General features: G+C 32.6%; 1 protein-coding gene across 2 annotated transcripts; it reads right to left on the bottom strand.

The window, feature by feature from the left end:
* Window positions 1-114: 114 nt before the first annotated feature.
* On the bottom strand, window positions 115-8652 carry LOC118057348 (COP1-interacting protein 7). Of its 2 annotated transcripts, none has more exons than XM_035069908.2 (13): window positions 8354-8652; window positions 7641-7814; window positions 7038-7158; window positions 6919-6958; window positions 6509-6561; window positions 6370-6425; window positions 5556-5708; window positions 5226-5431; window positions 3108-4732; window positions 1957-2907; window positions 1015-1414; window positions 451-513; window positions 115-357 (listed from the first exon to the last, which is right to left on the bottom strand). In XM_035069908.2, exons 1-13 carry the CDS (start codon window positions 8410-8412, stop codon window positions 290-292), a joined length of 3969 nt encoding a protein of 1322 aa, XP_034925799.1. In that variant the 5' UTR covers window positions 8413-8652; the 3' UTR covers window positions 115-289. The 2 variants fall into 2 exon arrangements, with proteins under 2 accessions (XP_034925799.1, XP_073266867.1); XM_073410766.1 differs by having other exon boundaries at window positions 3108-4705.
* Between the last annotated feature and the right edge of the window lie 9148 nt (window positions 8653-17800).

The raw sequence follows: 17800 nt of genomic DNA, 5'->3' as shown, positions 1-17800 counted from the left end.
GTGAAGATTCCAGGATATCCTATTCCAAGCACGCTATATCAAAGACTTCTAACAATCTATCAACACTGTCGTACTTTAATCATTAAGGGTGGGAGCAGCAAGTCAACAACCTAATGAAGCAAAAGAAATTTAGAAATTGAATGTGAATGTGAATGTACATTGACCAATATCCGTAATGAAACTAACATACCTTTCTTTTCAATTAGACATGAAAATCAACAAAGCACAACAACCAAAATGGTGCAAAACAAGACCAGCTTTCTGCTTTGGTACATCCACATATCAGCTATCAATTAGTCAACTTCTTTTCACCCGTCTTACTTCGGAATGGCGATAACAATGAGAAATGACGAGAAGCTGCAGCCAAGTTTTTTTAATCTTAGCAACAACTAAATCTATGAACAACAGTGCTATATGATTAGTTTGATGTGGGTATAGGAGAGAGCTTACTCTTTTGATTGGAGCCAGCAGTGGGGGTTTCATCTTGAGAGATAAGATTCTTCAATGTATGTACTGGTGCAACAACCAAAAATTGATAGCGATCTTGTAGAAAGTACATATGATTAATCATGATTAAGGCTTGCGCTTAAATTTATTTATCAGCATAAAACTCATCCTTGGAGTATTTAGTTATAACCATCATATTGTACAGTCAATCAATTAACACAGCCAGTGGACGCAATTTGAATGATCTATAAATTCTACTAACAAGCCTCAGATAGTAAAAATTAGACAAAGGGCACTCGAATTCACAGTCACCACTGTTTGCAAAGTATTTTTTTAATGAACCACGTTGGACGGAATTAACAGCAAAAGGCTACTTAATTTTGGTTCATGCATTACCAATATCATGCGGTATATTCTTTCAAACTAGACTTAGCTGTAGGAATTTTAAGATACCATTTGCTTACTAAATGTTTCATGGATCATATTCAGTGGAAACACTAAGCAGTCCAAGGAACTTCAGATTTAACTATTCACTAAAAGCAAGGGAAAAAGTATAGTTGCTCTTACCTTCACTGGAAGAGGCAGCATTATCATCTGTCTTGGACCCACTCAAACTAACATGATTTGTTTCTGCATTTCGTTCACCTGCAGTATGACTCTTTCTTCCAAACTTCAGCAATCGTCGAAACCCTTTTGATGATTCCTTTGTATGAGGCTTCTCCAATGCTTCAGGGATCTCTTCTAGTTTCAAGCTTTTTAAACCAGACACGTGAGCTTTAATGGTCTCTGTGCCTGCTGAATCTGTCTGTAAGCTTGATGGAGGTGCTTTGCCATATTCGGAATTTCCAGTACATGGATCTTCCAAAGATGACACCCGAGCATAAGGAGCATGGTAGGGCTTCTCAGCAATGGTGCTTGTAAGCTTTAGTGATTCCTTCTCTGTACAACTTGCATGTACAGATGCAGCCTGAGAACAGAAGATGATACATAACAAACATCAAATTATGAAACAGATTTCCAACGTGGCAAAAAAAAATGGTTTACTCATATCCAAGAGTGCAGAATTTACAACTATACAGAAGTTTGTGTTGCCATTCAGAGGCAAAATATTATTCCATGTTCCTGATGAGAAGATTATCAGAAGCAGATTATCACATTGATTCTGGGACTTGAGTAGAAATAATTACAGCAGCAAGGAGGTTTTAAGAAAAGAGATAAAATTAGATGAACCTTTGCTACAAGTTTCATTTATCAATAAAGGAGGTTCATTACAATTCACAAGATTTCCCTTGAGACATGAAAGGAGCTATTAACTGGTTGTGATGTATAATAAAACATAAAATAATAGATTTCAAAACTACAAATCTGCTATAAGAACACTTCCAATCTTATACTACTATGTTCATTTCAAATGCACTGCATATTAAATCTCCAAGATGAATTAACATCACAATTATTTTAGATGTAACGTGCATTGATATACCAGCCAACCATTTCTGGTCACTTTACCTCATGAAGCCCAGGGTGCTTTGGTAACTGGTGCTCAGTGTGTTTTCTACCAATCCCATCCATGGTAAGTGGTGAAACTGGTGCTCGAATAGCTGCATAATCCACCACAGTCTCTGTTTTCTCCCCTAATTTATAGTTATTAGAGTATCCATCTTGTACTTCTATTTTGTGCTCTGATGTGTGTGCATAGGGAATGGAGGGCTTCTCACACTCGAGCACAACAACAGTCTTCTCAATTATTGGGTTGTCATCCTCATCACTATGATGTGAAATTTTGTTTCCATTCTGTTTCAGTTCAGTGCTCTTCGAAGTTGCAATGGCCTTGCTTTCGTGCATTTTCTGTGGAATTTCTTTTGCTGCTGAATTGCCAGGGGCAAAATCATGCCCTTTAGTGCTTTTGGTTTTCAGTTCCGGAAGAGATGCTGCCTTGCTTTTATCATGGTTCATGATGGCAGATATTTTCTTGCTCTCAGTCCTACTGGACAATTTTGGTTTCAGTACTGGTCCAGTGCTTCGTGGTTTAATTGAAGCATGATTGCTGCTACTTACTTTTGGCTCTGATAATCTTCTAATCCTGGCCATCGATGCCTTTGAATCAGGTGTTACACCACTTTTCTCGTTCTTTGGTTCAGACAATGACGGCAATGACAGAGTTAATCTATTTCCAGCTGTGCTAGGTCCAGTGCTCAATTTGCTGGACCTAGAGACTTTCCGAGAATCACTTGATCCTGCGGAAACAGTTTTGATGGAGAACCTTTGCAGAGGTGATGAAGATCCAGGCTCTGAATCACTGAATTTTGATCCTCTGTGAGAGCTTGGGGAAAGTTTCACTGGCAATTGTTTTCTGGTTTGCTGCGATGCTGGCAGAGCAGTAGTGGAACTGGCTCTAGCAGCAATTCTCTTTTGTCTCTCTAACTTCAAAGCTTCCAGTCGTTTAATCTCTTCTTCTTCCTGAAAACGAAAAGAATTTGCAAATCTGAGGATAACTCCTAATGAGCTAGCTAGTAAAATAGATAAATCATCCCCCATGGGAAGATAGAACTAACCCATGGTAACACTGGTTGGAGCCTAGATCAGCACCCCACTTTGCTGAAAGTATTCAGACTTTCAATGTGGAGTTGAGTGCTCACTAAAAGGTCAAGAAAAAGTACCTTCTCTTTCTTCATTTTCTGGAGATCAGCTTTAAATGTTCTTAGCTTCTCAGCACGGGCTCTTGCTTCATCCAAAGGACTCAACTTTGAAGGCTTTCCTTTCCTTGTTGGCCCTACTGTCTTCTTCCTATCTGAAGTATCTGGAATGAGTTTCGGTTTCCGGTACTTGTCTGACCTTGTAGAGCCTTGCCCAGTTACCACCTTATTTGTCTTATGTAGTGAGGCCTGAGTATCATAATCTAAAGCAGGATCATAGCCGATTGATCCCTTTTCTGTCCCACGTTCAGGCATCAAACTTAAATCATCTGGTTCATATTTGACTTGGCTTCCAACCCTGTTAGATAAGTTTTCTGTCTTCTTAGCTGTTGATGGGAACTCAGAATCCACATCGATAATGTTTCTTCCCTCAGTTACAACTTGATCTAGTGATGTTGACCATAGTTTCACTACATATGAATCATCATCCATATTGTTAGATGAACTCCTGTCCAGATCATTTTTTGCAGTCTCAAAACCATTAAGAGCTAGTGGATCTGATGATGAACTTCTATAACATGACTTGTTTTCTCGTCCATGAATTACAAAATCATCATTTGCATTCATCCTATACCGTCTCCCGCCATCTATATCCACAGACTGTAGATCCATTTGACCATTTACAAACCTTGTACCATCATTAGGCTGGCCCACTTTTTTTGATATCAACAATTCATCTTTTGATGCATTAGTCATGCGGGTCCAGTTTCCACTAATTTTCTGCATATCTGTCACATCCCCTTCTTGAATATCACCTGGATCTCGTCCATCTATAACTAAAGGATCATCACCCATTGTATTTTGTCGCCTTTTTGCTCGAACATTCTTTTCCATTGCAAACATGCCTTCGTCAACAGCACGTTCGGCTTCATCAGCATCTTTTAGCAAATAATTTTGAAATGCTTTCCAGTTTCCACCGTCATCCTCCTTCCCATAAGATGTTCTAGCCACATCTGACGAGTTCAGTTTATCCACAGATTTTTTATGGCTTCCCTTCCTTTTTGAGGATCTCAGAGAGTTCCTATGCTTGGCATTTGGAGTGGTGTTCAATAAAACTTCATCTTCCTCGTCATTTTCAGAACCAGAAGCTGATTGAGATTCACTACCAGATGCGTCCTGTCTCTTTGAAGTAATGTAGTTGATGTTCCGAATAACAACCGTACCTGATAGTCGTTTACCTGAACGACTCCCCTTCCTCCCAGGTTCTCGACCTCCTGAAGTTTCCTTCTCTTCAGTCTCATCCTGAGATCTTGTTCTAAAAGCATCCACTTCCCAAGCTTCAGGTTCAGTATTGCTATCCATCGAATGCCTTCTGTGACTCATTCTTTGACCAGCATTGATTCTAGGATCCTCCCCTGATGAATATGGTGGCTGAAAAACTGGGCTATTTCCTGGATAATTCTGGTAGTAAGGAATGCCTTGCATGGGATACCCTGGAAAGACAGGCACTGCTCCAGGTGGAGAATGAATGGGCCAAGGAGGAAACATAGGATGTGGAAACTGGCCATGAAAATACTCCTGTTGGCCTGGTGATGGTTGTTGATCTGTTGGAGGCCGCTCATCTGGCAGATTAGTTGAAAATTGTTCAACTGAATTTTAAAGAAAACATAGAAATAAATGAAATTCAACACCACAAATAATTACAGCAAGGACATTCCAGGTTCAACATTTTTAAACATGAATGCTTATAAGAAAATTTTCACGCTACTGGACCTGCTTTTCTCCAAATTGTTTTTAGCTGCTATTGGAACACCCTAAGTGATATTGACCTCAATAGCTGCACCTTTGTTCTTAATACAGAGAAAGCATTATTCTAAAAAAAAAAGGTGCGCAAATCCATGAGCCCTTGAAGTTAGCCAGTCCAGCAGATTACAGCCAGTTGTTTGTTTTAGGTGAAAAGTGAGGTTGAGGTCAGGTCTTGGGCTTTTCCAATCCTTGAGAGGTTTACTCAGTATCAGTTGTATTCCTTTCCGATTCCCATGACATTTAATTTCCATCAGTTAGTGAGACATGTAATTGAGTGGCAATGACAATAGAGTAACTCTTCATTTTTAGGGAACTAATTACATTTTGAGTTCATACCTGCACTTGGGTCAGCACCAGCTTTCCTTTTACTATCAGGAGTTTCAGGCCACTGCTTGTTTATTGTATTAGAAAGAACAACGCCCGACGCATTCATGGAAGAAAGGTCAGACCTGCTAGACATTGCTTCAGCTCCTTCAATCTCAACCCACTGGCCAGTTTCATGCTTTCTTTTCCATAATTCCATGAATCTGACACAGGCATCCCTGTTGACATTGATGAATGAAACCACATTAGAGATTATCCTCTAGGAAATATAGCTATACCACAGACCAATTTGTGGTCAACGTGAAAACAAAATATAGAGAATGCATAAAAAAAGCTATTTACATCAAGCGTAAGGCTCCAAAACTTTCAGCAAATGATATCAAATGTGCCATGTGATCAATGTCAAAACCAGCAGCTACAGCACGTGCAAAGGCCATGCCCTGCTCCTTCTGCAGCAAAGTTTTTCGTGTCTCCAGAGCTTTCATAAGCTGAACCCTAGCATACGCAAACCAAATGCAGTATTTGATTAATACTCTTGCTTTTGATGGTGAATCTACATAAACAATGGATTACACTTAGAGATGCTAGCAGTCATTAAACTATCACATTTTGATATGGTACTAGTCTAGTCACTCTTCATCAACTACAATTATTATTTCAAGAATGGGAGCAACATGCTCCTTAACAACAAACTTTTTGGCATTCTCTGAATCTGCATTACAATGACAGAAAATGAAGTCAATATAGAGGTGTTGCAGAACAAGAAAGTAATTTTACCCTGCAATCTTATCTGACTCTTGGTATGTGTCTTGAAATCATGATACAACTTCTAATACCCTTTATGTAGGATTTTATATTGGGTAGAAGAAGACAATGATGATGAAATTTGCAGTAGGGAACTGAAATGATTTTGGTAATTTGTATAACTGCAATTTGGCCTATGGATCTTTAGGAAATTGAAATGAAAAGTCACATTGAGGATTGTGATTTTGAAGTAAAAGTTAAGCAATTATACATAACTTCATTTTTCATCATAATCTTGTTATTTGTTACTCATGACAGCAATCAGGTATGTGAATTTTGAAGCAATCAACATCCTTCCATAAATTAATTTCTTTTTCGCTATCCAGTTACTCATGGGAATTATGATACTTACTTGGAATTTCCTTCCTGCACAGTCGACCCATTTGCTTCAAGTGGATGTGGGCCAGGCTGCAAGAAAGCAAAGAGATGAAATTAAAGAAATAAAATGCCAATAATTCATTATGTGATTAAAATTATTAGTGACCTATTACCTTATAAAGGACAATGGCTTTTTCCTCACTAGAATCTGTCAGAGGCTTGCTACCTGTCAAAAGTTATCCAATATAATCCAAAACCAACAAAAAACAGCACCGCAGCTAGACAATTATATTCTTAATCATTTAGTTCTTAGGATAGAAAATGTGATCAAACACTTTACTAGCATTACAGTAACTATTTAACAGCGAGAATAAACAAGAAGAGAATGAAAGACTACTAGGTAAATATACTAAAAAAGAAGTGCCCCCCTCCTTACACCCACCAGAAAGGATATAAAAACAAAGAAGAACAACCACAGTTTAGAAAGAAAATTACGAAAACACTAGAAGCAGAAGACAGAAATGTAAAAAGAGTTTTTAATACAAAGACAAACGCAAGGCCAAAATTATTTTTGCAACAGTACCTTCAATGCACTCTACGGGTTTTGCTTGATGATCTTCTACCTGTGGATAAAAAAGGACAACCAAAATTGAATTCTAGGCTCTGACTTTGCATCATGAGGTGCTTCACGATTTTACTTACAGAGCTCAACCCCATATCATTGTTGCTTTGAATTGCAATTCCCTTCTCGATCTGCAAGATCTCAGATTCTACATAGTAAACCCGTTCCAACACCTCTGGTGTACTCACAAAGCGAACAAATCTATATGAACAAAACAAATTAGTTCGCAACAATGATTTGGAGGCAAAATAAAACCATGATTTGCATCATTTACACTTGAGAAGCTCAAAACTTACTTAAAGCTGACAACATAAAACTGCAAATCAAATTATGATAAGAAATCAAACCAATTACATTATTAAATAAAAGGTACAGAGGCAAATCACATAAAGCTCAAACCCTCTTTCACAAAACAGTCATTTGGCAATAGCAGATATAGGAAACATCCATATCATGTTATTTGTTGTTTATCTTTGTCTCAACCATTTCTCATTCAAGTATTATCTTTTCTCTCTATCTTTCCAAACTCTTAATTAAACTTCGTTTGGAACAAACATATATGCATTTTCTTGATCAAAACCAATAAATTATATATCAAAGATCAATACTCACTAACACCACAAAAACAACAATAAGTGATATTTAAAAGTGGTAACTGGGGAGCATTAGAAAACAATGTGAACCTCTCAACTGTTCCTTTCGTGAACCACGTTGCATCACTTCCAGGCTCAAGAATTATTGAGTAGCCCCCCTTGGCCACTTGATCTTGAGCAATTTTCAAGTGGTCAAGAAATGGCTGTACCAACCCAGAAGCTACTTTCTCTATCTTCCCATTTACACATATAATCAAATCACACCTGATAAAAAATACAGCAAAATTCAAGTTAATTTTCGCCGGAAAATTTACAACCCATTAGTCAATGACTTGAGCTCTGAAATGTTGACTAGCAAAGCTTCGAAACTTGAAAATAATTCACAACTAAATGTTAACATGAAATACATCATTAGCTTTATCTATAACTCATGAACCCAGATCTTTTCAAGAAGCAAAAGGTTTCCAATGAATACAGAAATCAACTCATAAAACCCAAAAAAGAAAGCTGGTTTATGCTTGAGTACTCGAGCATTGAGTGAGTAATATTTTTACTCGTGAACCCAGATCTTTTCAAGAAGCAAAAGGTTTCCGATGAATACAGAAATCAACTCATAAAACCCAAAAAGAAAGCTGGTTTATGCTTGAGTACTCGAGCATTGAGTGAGTATATTTTTGCTCAAAAGAAATAAAAGGTGATAATTAATATAATAACAGAATACTGAAAGCTTACACAAAAATGTTACTGGAAGAAGCTAAGCTACACATGCACAGAGAGTAAAGTGATAGAAAAGAGTAGATTACCTGGTTCGAGTTGGGGTGAGTTGAAAAACGGCCGAGTCAAGCCGAGTTGAAGACTTCATTCTTAACAAAAAACTAATCTTTAATGGCCCAAAAAATGAGATCAAATGAGGGGGGGGACAAGGAAGAAAAGAAAGAAAGATCAATTTGCCCAAAGAGCCATTGATATATAAAGGTTTCGCTCTCTGTGAAAAAAGAAGAGAGCTGTAAAAGAAGAAGAAAAGTTGCAGCTGAGAACCCAGCAGGCAGGAAAGGGGAAAGAGAGATTTTGCTTCGGATACCAACTGGGCAGTAAGAGCATCTCGGAGATGCTAAACAAAAATAAAAAATTAATATTTTACTTTTTTCGTTTGTCTTGCCGTATTAAAATCAAACAAAATTAAAATATTTTTTTTTTTTAACAAATGTTATTTCTATGTATTTTTAAAAGAGTCAAAACTAACCAAATGAAGCAAACAAAAGAATAAGTCAATTAAATCTAACTATAGAAAAAAAATAACATCAAAATCATTAAAAAAAATAAAACACTTCTTTATTCTACACTAATAAAATTAGCTTTTCAAATGATTTTTTTTATTAAAATATACATAATAAAAAAAAATTATATTTATATTATTTCAAAATATTATTTTATCAATTTACCTCTTTAAAATACATCTCTCATTGACTTTAAGAAATTTGTCTGCAAGTGGAAAAGGCATGACGCTAATGTGGCAGAGGTAAATAGAGGAAGTGATCAAGGGTAGTTTAGAGAAACCGAACTAATGTTGACATATCAGGACAAAGAGTCTATCAGGATTGGAGTTCAGACAATGATTCCGGGATTTTTAGACTTGAAATTACTAATGTAGGCCTCTGTTTTTTCAACGTTTACCTTTGATGCTTGATGGATGGGATGGCAGATGGCTACCTCCACTGAATTGTTACTGGCTGGAGTTAGTCAACCTCCTCTCACGTGCTTGTACTTTAATTTATAAAACGCTTTTCTTTCTTAAAACTTTCCCGTTCAGCTAAAGTGTTTTGTCTCTTTCAGACTTCAGAGTATGATTAGTGGTTATTTTAAAAAATATTATTTATTTAAAAATATATTAAAATATTTTTATTTTTATTTTTAAAAAAATTATTTTTAATACTAGTATATCAAAAATAATTTAAAAATATCAAAAAAAATATTAATTTAAAATTAAAAAATAAAAAAAAATCAAATATTTTTAAAAACACTTTTAAAATATATAAAAAAAAACAATATTTTATACTTCTTTTTAAAAAATAAATTCAGTTGATTAATCAAATAAATCTTAATTTATGATTTCGATTTTTAAAAAAAATAGTTTCTCATTCGGTTAGGAAGTATTTGTTTGACTAATTAACATAAAATACTTTGGATAGTTGTAATTAATATGATTGTTTACTTGCATTTCTTCAACGGAACTACTCCATCCTTGCTTTTCCAATAATTCATATTTATATCAATTGTTTTGACATTTTTTGAGGTTGTCTTTAAATAAAGAGTTAACATGTATATTTTAAATTGTGTGACGGTGGAGTGTTAAATGTGTAACAAAGTCATTCAAATATGAAATGATAAAATATTTGACAAGCTAGCGAATTGTATATGAATGTTAGATAAAAAAAAATTAAATGTAATTTAAAAAAAGCAGTGAACAATTATTATTTAGGTTGTGTTTGGTTAATATTTTATAAAAAAAATACAAAATAGATATAAATATATGTCGGTGAAAAAGATAGAAATATAGAATAAATTTGTTTAATGTAATAATTTTAAAGTTGATTTATATATTTTAAGAATATGAAATACACGGTATCATGTCATTTTCGTTCCTATTATTTTTATTTCTTTTATTACTAGATAATTACCAAATATTACTAAAAAATCATAATTGTTAGTAAATAAAAGTGGTAAGGAATTTAAATATAAAGGGGAGAAAAATAAAGATTTTATCTTTTCATGTTGTTTGGAATTCTTGAAATTAAATTTAATTCCAAGAGTGAAATCAATTTTTTATTTATAATCTTTGTAAGGATATCTATTTAAAATTCATATAAAATTCAATTACTAAGAAAATAGATAAAAGAAAATTAGAAACGAGTCTCTCTATTTGCTATCGTAATTTTTCTTAGACTTGATATTAAAACAATACTAAAAAAATACAAGTAAATAACATAAACTCTATTTTGTTTTTAATAAAAAAAAAAAAAACCCCTTCTACTGGCTCATATATCGTGGGTGGGATTGAAACTTCAACCATCACAATTAATTGAATTCAAAGTTTTCAGGGAATTTCGGTAAGAACAAACATTTTTCCTATAAATTATTGTATTTTCTTTCGCACAATTTTTTAGAACAAGCCTGAAAATTATTCTCTGTGTCCTTACGGAGCATCATTGTTCATATTAGCATCATGGAGCATCATTATGGAGAATAATTATTCGTATTAGCATTTAACCTCCTCTCCTCTCCTTTTCTTTTTTTTCAATGTAACCCCTCTATTTTTTTTTCCCATTTTTCGCCTTCAATTTTATTTTTTATTAACAGGTTATAAGTAGAATAATTTTTTATATAATTTAATTTTAAATTCATAATAGATAAAAAGTTGGATAGGAAGCTTTTAATATTAATTTCATTTTTTTTCATAATTTGTTTCTTAAGTTTTTTTTATCAGTCATCTAGGATGCTTCTAGAATGACCAAATTAATTGAGTCATGTCATAATAATTTTAAAATAATTTAATTTTAAATTTAAATTAAATAAAAAATCAGATCATAAAATTTAAAATTTTAACATGAGCTAGTTTTAATTAAAAAAATCAAATAATTATCCACTACATGGAAATGAATATTCTTTGTTTTTTTTTTTTTTTAAATCTACTGAACCCACAATGGAGCGCTTAACCACTTAGCTTTTCCATCATCTCTTAATTATTTGTTAATTATCTACAACATGAATATTCGTTATTTCGCATGACAAAGCCAACCTCCATTGCATTTCCTTGGGCTAAAATACTTGCATCCACGTTGCATTTCATCAAGCCTGCTGCGGGTTCAGGGTGTGTTCAGAAATATGTTGTAAATTATTTTATTTTTTTTGTTTGAAATAAAAAATTTTATGTTTTTAAATTATTTTAATATGTTATGTTAAAAAAATAAATTTTATTTTAATATATTTCTAAATAAAAAAATATTTTGAATTGCATCTCTAGTAGAATTTCAAATAAACCCTTCCTGAGGTCTGTTATGGAGTATTTTATTACTGCCAGCTTAACTACCTAGTTGATAGAAGCATAATTTTGCTGGTCAAGATATCCGGTTTTGGTATTGAGTGGATTAATTTTTTAAAAAATAAAATGATATCATTTTAAAAAAAAATAAAATAAAAATAAAAATTAATGGGTTTGTAAGCTGGATCTTGACCGAGTCATATCGGGTTTTTTTTTCCTTTGTTTTTTTTAAATCCGGTTTCAGTTCCAGCCCCGGATCAACCAGGTTCTGAGTCAACTAGTAGAGCTGAACCGAGTTTCAAAACTATAAAAAACAAATATATGTTCCAAATGGAAAAAAAAAATATTAAATCTACAGGCTGACAACTTAATTGAATTGTTAACACTGGGCTGGACATGTTCAATGTAGGAAGTGCATCTACTAGGTAAGAATTAATTAATAATGCAATAAAAGTAACGAGTTGAAATAAGACAATCTGATTGGCACTTAAAAAAAAAGCTTTAGTATTATTAATTTTCCAATTTAGACCTGTAAAAAATACGAATTAAAAGATATTTTCTATACTTAAATATGTTTTATAATTTATAATCTTTCTTAAAAAAAAAAAACCCGAAGGCAAGTATATAAATTAAGTCAACAGTGGAATATAAAGCTGACAATCTTACCATGTATATTTGTCGTGCACTGATTTGTTTCCTCTCTTTTCTAACCTTCTTCAATTTATCTCCTAACTCTTTGATTATAACAGCCTGCGATATAAAACTCTTGATGTCGATGGTCCATGAATTGGTACAACTTATCCCACCAACCCAACCATTCATTTTAAACTTTTATTTATTTATCTTCCTGGATTGGCAGCAAACCTGGGGATTGCACGGGATTGTGTTGGATTTTATTTTTCTACGACTCTATAACCCTTAACTAATGACTTTACTAGGTAAATCCATGAGTTAAAACATAATTATATTCATGTTTTAATTTAAATTAGTTTTGATATCAATTTGGTCAAACCTAAATGATCCCATTCGTTGACTTACAATTTGTTTATTTGACTAAACTTGATTTAAATTTAACTAAGTCAAATTAAACTATATTTTAAAGAAAATAAAATAACATCATTTTATATATAAATAAATTTATTGATCAAGATTGATTTAAGTTCAGAAAGTGCTTGGTAATGTAATTGTTACATTATAATTGTTTTTCAAATAATTTTTTGTGTTAAAATGCATGTTAATAATTTTTTTATTTTTTAAAAATTATTTTTGATATTCAATATATCAAAATGATTTTGAAAACTCTAAAAATATATTAATTTGAAGTTAATAAAAATTTAAATTTATCTAAAAATATTTTTAAAACAGAAAAAAAATATGCTATTAATGGTCTCAATTTAGCAACTATTGCCTTGTGTCCAAACTCGACACCGTACTGTTTTTTTCTGAAAGAAATCCACTCGACCTTCAGGCAATATAAGCAAAATAATACTAATGGCGACGCTATAACAAGCACTAACAACACCGAGACTTGTAGCCCAGTGGTAGTAAGGGTTTCCTTGCTTCTACATCCTGGATTCAAGCCTTAATGTGTATGCCTGTCATCCTCGTGATGCCTTATTTATCTACTAGGCTTGTAGGATATTCAGTGGATCCGATAATTAGTCGTGGTGCATGTAAGCTGGTCCGAATACCCCGGGTTATCAAAAAAATAAAAAAAATATATCATATGGCCATTCCTACGCGATCAGCCACTAAAAAAATACAGATAATGATTTTGCTACTCAATTGATATTTATTTCATCTTAAAAAATACTGGATTCTCCGAATTTTTTCTGGTGTTGATTTTCATTAAAAAAAAACAAAAAAGGTGGGAGAATATTGAAGACTGAGCTGTCCCATTGAAATTTAAGTTGAAAAAAAGAGAGCTGTGAATGGGGCACGATGGCATGGACCGGGCTTGCTAACCCATAGCATGAGGTTAGAGCCCGAGAAAGAAAAAAAAGCCCTCGTCACTTCATCGCCGCTACAAAATTTTAACGTCTTGTATCCATTCTGAAGCAGAATAATTCTCCACGTCACCAATGGGTTTGTAGTTTAGTGGCTGGCTACGAGTCTCTAGTAAAGTGTTAAATCTATTTCACCTCTTATAATAATAATAATAATAAATTTAAAATTAATTATTTAATAGGTCTGTCTAGGAATAAAAAATTAAAACTAAAAGGTTTATTTTTTTTATGATTTTAAGTTTGAGTTCTGTTATTATTAATATAATAACTACTAAAATTTATATAATTATTAATTTTAAACCCTAAAATTAATTAAAATAAACACAAATTAAACTGAATATCAATATTAATAAAAATAAAAAAATCTATGACTGGATCACACAGATAATCTAGTCACGCCACTAACTGATGTCCGGTAATGGCTTCGAGAAATTAAGCTATGATTGGATGGCCTTCAAAATCTTCAATTAAAGATTGTACGGAATCTCACTATTCTAATAACTTTTTTTTTGTTAGATCACTATTCTAATAACTATCAATAATAAAACAACTCCTTTTTATTTTAAAAATCATCACATCATTAGTTGACCATAATTATTATTTTTTTGTTAAAATCAGAGTTTTCACCAAAAAGCTAAATTAAATGACATAAAATGAATCAAATAAGATCTTAATATAAAATCAAATATAAATATCATTAATAATCTAGTTAATTATTTTTAATCAATAAATCTTTGGTTAAATCAAAGTTGACTTTTAATTATGAGTTTATTTGTTTGAGAATATGTTTGACTTATATTATATTTTTTTGAGTGCATATATATTTGACAAATTACATCTCGAGTCTATAGTTGTGTTTTTCTTTAAAGCAAAGCGATTCAAAGCATAGATTACGTTTCTGGAGATGAAATGTTGCTAATTTCTAAAAAGACATAAATAACCTTGGAAGATTTTATTTTACAAATAATAAATTCATATCTGGCCTAATATATATTACAAAAATCTCAACAATAATCATTACATTCTTGACCTTCTCTTTAACAAATCAGACATGTTTAAAAATATTTTTTTATCCATAATTAAGTTACATGGAGTTTATAAAATTATTTAATTTTAGAGTATACTTCATCGCATCTATGACCAATAAGCGCACGGAGAACAAGGAGATGGAATAATTTCTCCACTACACAATGACAGAAATTAACAAAATAATTAATACTTGATTAAAACGAAACAAAAAAACAAAACATGGTATAATTAATCACCCGATGGAGGATTAAGTGTTTTATTTTAAATAAAATTACATAAAATAACATGCAATGTCCCTACAAACTTGATCATTAGGGTTTTGGCATAAAACCCTTGTATCGATCCTCCCTCTTCAAGCTCTACAGCTTCAAAGTCAAATCCAGCGTCTCCGCAAATGACCTCTTCCCATGGCTACCTCCGGAGGAGAACGGTCTCTCCAATTGTCGAAGAAACGGCCTGGTGCGATCGGTACTGCGAGGCTCTTCCATCACCGAGGGCCGTGTTGGCAAGGCAAAGGGAACATGTTGTGACCCAACTGCGTACCTGTTCCTAGCCAACGATGAACGTTGTGATTGTGGAGCTCTAATAATTGGTTGTTCTGAGGCAATATTTTGTGGGGTGCTGGGGCTGAAGGCAGGGTTTCTCTCTGTAGAAGAAAGAAAATTATAGCGACTGTGGCCAAGGAACCCAGTTTGTGGCAGACGAGAAGGAGCAGAAGGACCAAAACTGAAAGGATTGGCGAGAGGATCTGCACGGGAGGAGGAAAAGCTCAGACCATTTTTCCATCTCGCAGTCTCGACGTCCTCTACCATGTGAGACTCGATATGGTCTATGAGAGCTTGAACACTCGTAAACACATGGTCACATATTCGACAAGCGATTTGTGAAGGTAGCAAAGGCCTTTTAGAACCAAGTGTGTTGCCATGCCTCAAGCTCCAACCAAATCCAGCCATGTTCTTGACTGTGACAGTGAAAAGACTTGATGCTGTGAAGAGACTTCGCGAAGGGGAGAGAGAATTCAGTACAAGTGTATCTTGGATCCTTGGATTAATGCATGTATTTATAGGGAATTTAATTGTTTAATTCGGTACATTTATGGTAATACGACGAGCAGGCATGCCATTAATGTGTTTAATTTGTATCTGCAAAAGCTATGTAGCGTAGATTTTGAGTAAATTGTTGCTAATTAACATTTTCGACATCATAAAATACAAGGGAGGAGGGATCAGGGGTTAATCAAGGAAGGGAATTAGTGAAAGGAGAGGAACACTTGGAAAGGAGGATTGTGATTTTATTGAAGAAATCTATGTGCAAAAGCTAAAAAGGGATCACAATCCAGAGCATTAAAGAGAATTTATAAATCAGAATATGTATTATATTTGCCTTTGTTGAAGATCTTCTGTAAAACACAAAGGGAATATCGTTCTGTTCATAATATGTGAAAAGGCTCAAGAGTTCATTGTTTTCACTATTGTGTCTTTAGAGGAGTTATTATTATTTTCTATGTTTGGTAAATTATTTATTTTTTTTATTTTATTTCAAAAAAAAAGATTAATTATCAAGATTTCATGAAGTTTCCATTTTTTCTTTAATAGTCACCGTCATTTTTACTTTATTTTTTTAAAATAACTAATGCCTAGAATCTACTCATAAGATTTATATCCTTTCAAGAATGAAATCAAAACATTGATTTTATAATTAATTAGCACGGGATTTATATACATAATAGAAGGGTGATTTTAGGAATTGTTGGCTCTGTTATATATATAAAGCTGTTAACTAGGAATAAATTATATGTACATATAAAGAAATAAATTATGCCACGTCGTGTTTTTTTTTTTTTGGGGGGCCATTTATTCACTCCAGATAATGCTTAGAATTACTGATTGCATTAATTAGCACACAGGGCAATTAATTGATTTAGGAAGCACAGTTAATTAGATCCTGTAAACTTATTTCAATACCAGTTCTGGCAGGGACTTCATGCAGATCATCTTAATTTTATAATCTACGCAAGGCGATAATAAATTAATGGCTTAACATTAAATTAGATTTCAATAAGGAAAATCGCTCTGTTTAAATAGTATATCAATCAAATTCATAGATTTTGATTTAATTTCTTTACATTTCAATACCATCCTTTTCACGAGTGCCAATACAATATATATTTCTATCCAGATTTCACCCTTTTTTTTCATTTTCTATCCAGATCCCCTCGTAATTAATATTGTGTCCAATAAAAAAATATTTTCAAATTAGATTAAATTTTTTTATTTGGTTAAAATAAATTCAATTAAGTATATAAAATAAATACAGTTGTTTGAAAAAACTTATTTGGCAGAGGATTAAGGTCACCTTTTGCTCTTATACTCTTTATATATATATATAAGATTTTTTATAGATTATATCGTTATACTATGGTAAGGTATTTGTCTTTCCATCCAAGATCATTAGATTAAAATATCCCATGTGCCGAGCATCAATGCTTCAAAACTTAATAAACCGTGTGAAAATAAAAATTAGGATCTAGAATGAAAAGAAAAATAGAAAAATCCATAACTACATATGAAAATATGAACTCTCTTAAGAAACTTCTGATTAACTATATATTATATACCCTTAATTCAATATTATATATGTTGTAATACAGTATCATACAAATGAGTGAATTCAATTCCACATCTAGTCAATGAAATTAAGGACAATATTATTTCCTAAACATACGCTATTTAATTTATAGGATGAATTCTAGAGTATAAATCAATCCCCTTTTCATTATTTTATTATTTATACGCCACATAAAATCCTATCCTAAGTAGAATAAAATAAACTTAAAAACAAGTCTATAAGAAACACAGCATTGAAATAAAAAAAATAATTAAATTATATCGAAACTCATCGAATTAATAAATTGAACCTTAGTTAGTTATTTGTAGAGTTATTGTCTTACTCTTTCAGGAAAAAAACTAATAAGATTTTCGTTTATGTATGTAATTTTCATTTGTATTTATGTCACAAAATATGATAAAAAGAGAGCAATTTAAAATGATAAAAAAAGGTTCATAATAACACACACAAACTAACTATTATTTATTAATTATATAAAAAGCTTAAAAATAAGACGTTAAAAAATCATAAAATATTAAAATCCAGAAATTATTCAACATCATCATCAA

Source organism: Populus alba, chromosome 8 (genome assembly GCF_005239225.2).
Source record: "Populus alba chromosome 8, ASM523922v2, whole genome shotgun sequence".
NCBI classification, from domain to species: domain Eukaryota; kingdom Viridiplantae; phylum Streptophyta; class Magnoliopsida; order Malpighiales; family Salicaceae; genus Populus; species Populus alba.
Note: the sequence above shows the minus strand (reverse complement) of the source record. Positions and strands in the feature narration are given on the sequence as shown.

Bases quoted from the DNA above. Each gene is read 5' to 3' on its own strand.
- LOC118057348 (XM_035069908.2), bottom strand. From the start codon at position 8,412: ATGAAGTCTTCAACTCGGCTTGACTCGGCCGTTTTTCAACTCACCCCA. The intron at 5,709-6,369 runs GTAAGTATCATA...TGCGTATGCTAG, and splicing joins GTGCAGGAAGGAAATTCCAA to GGTTCAGCTTATGAAAGCTC. The intron at 358-450 runs GTAAGCTCTCTC...ACTTGGCTGCAG, and splicing joins TGCTGGCTCCAATCAAAAGA to CTTCTCGTCATTTCTCATTG.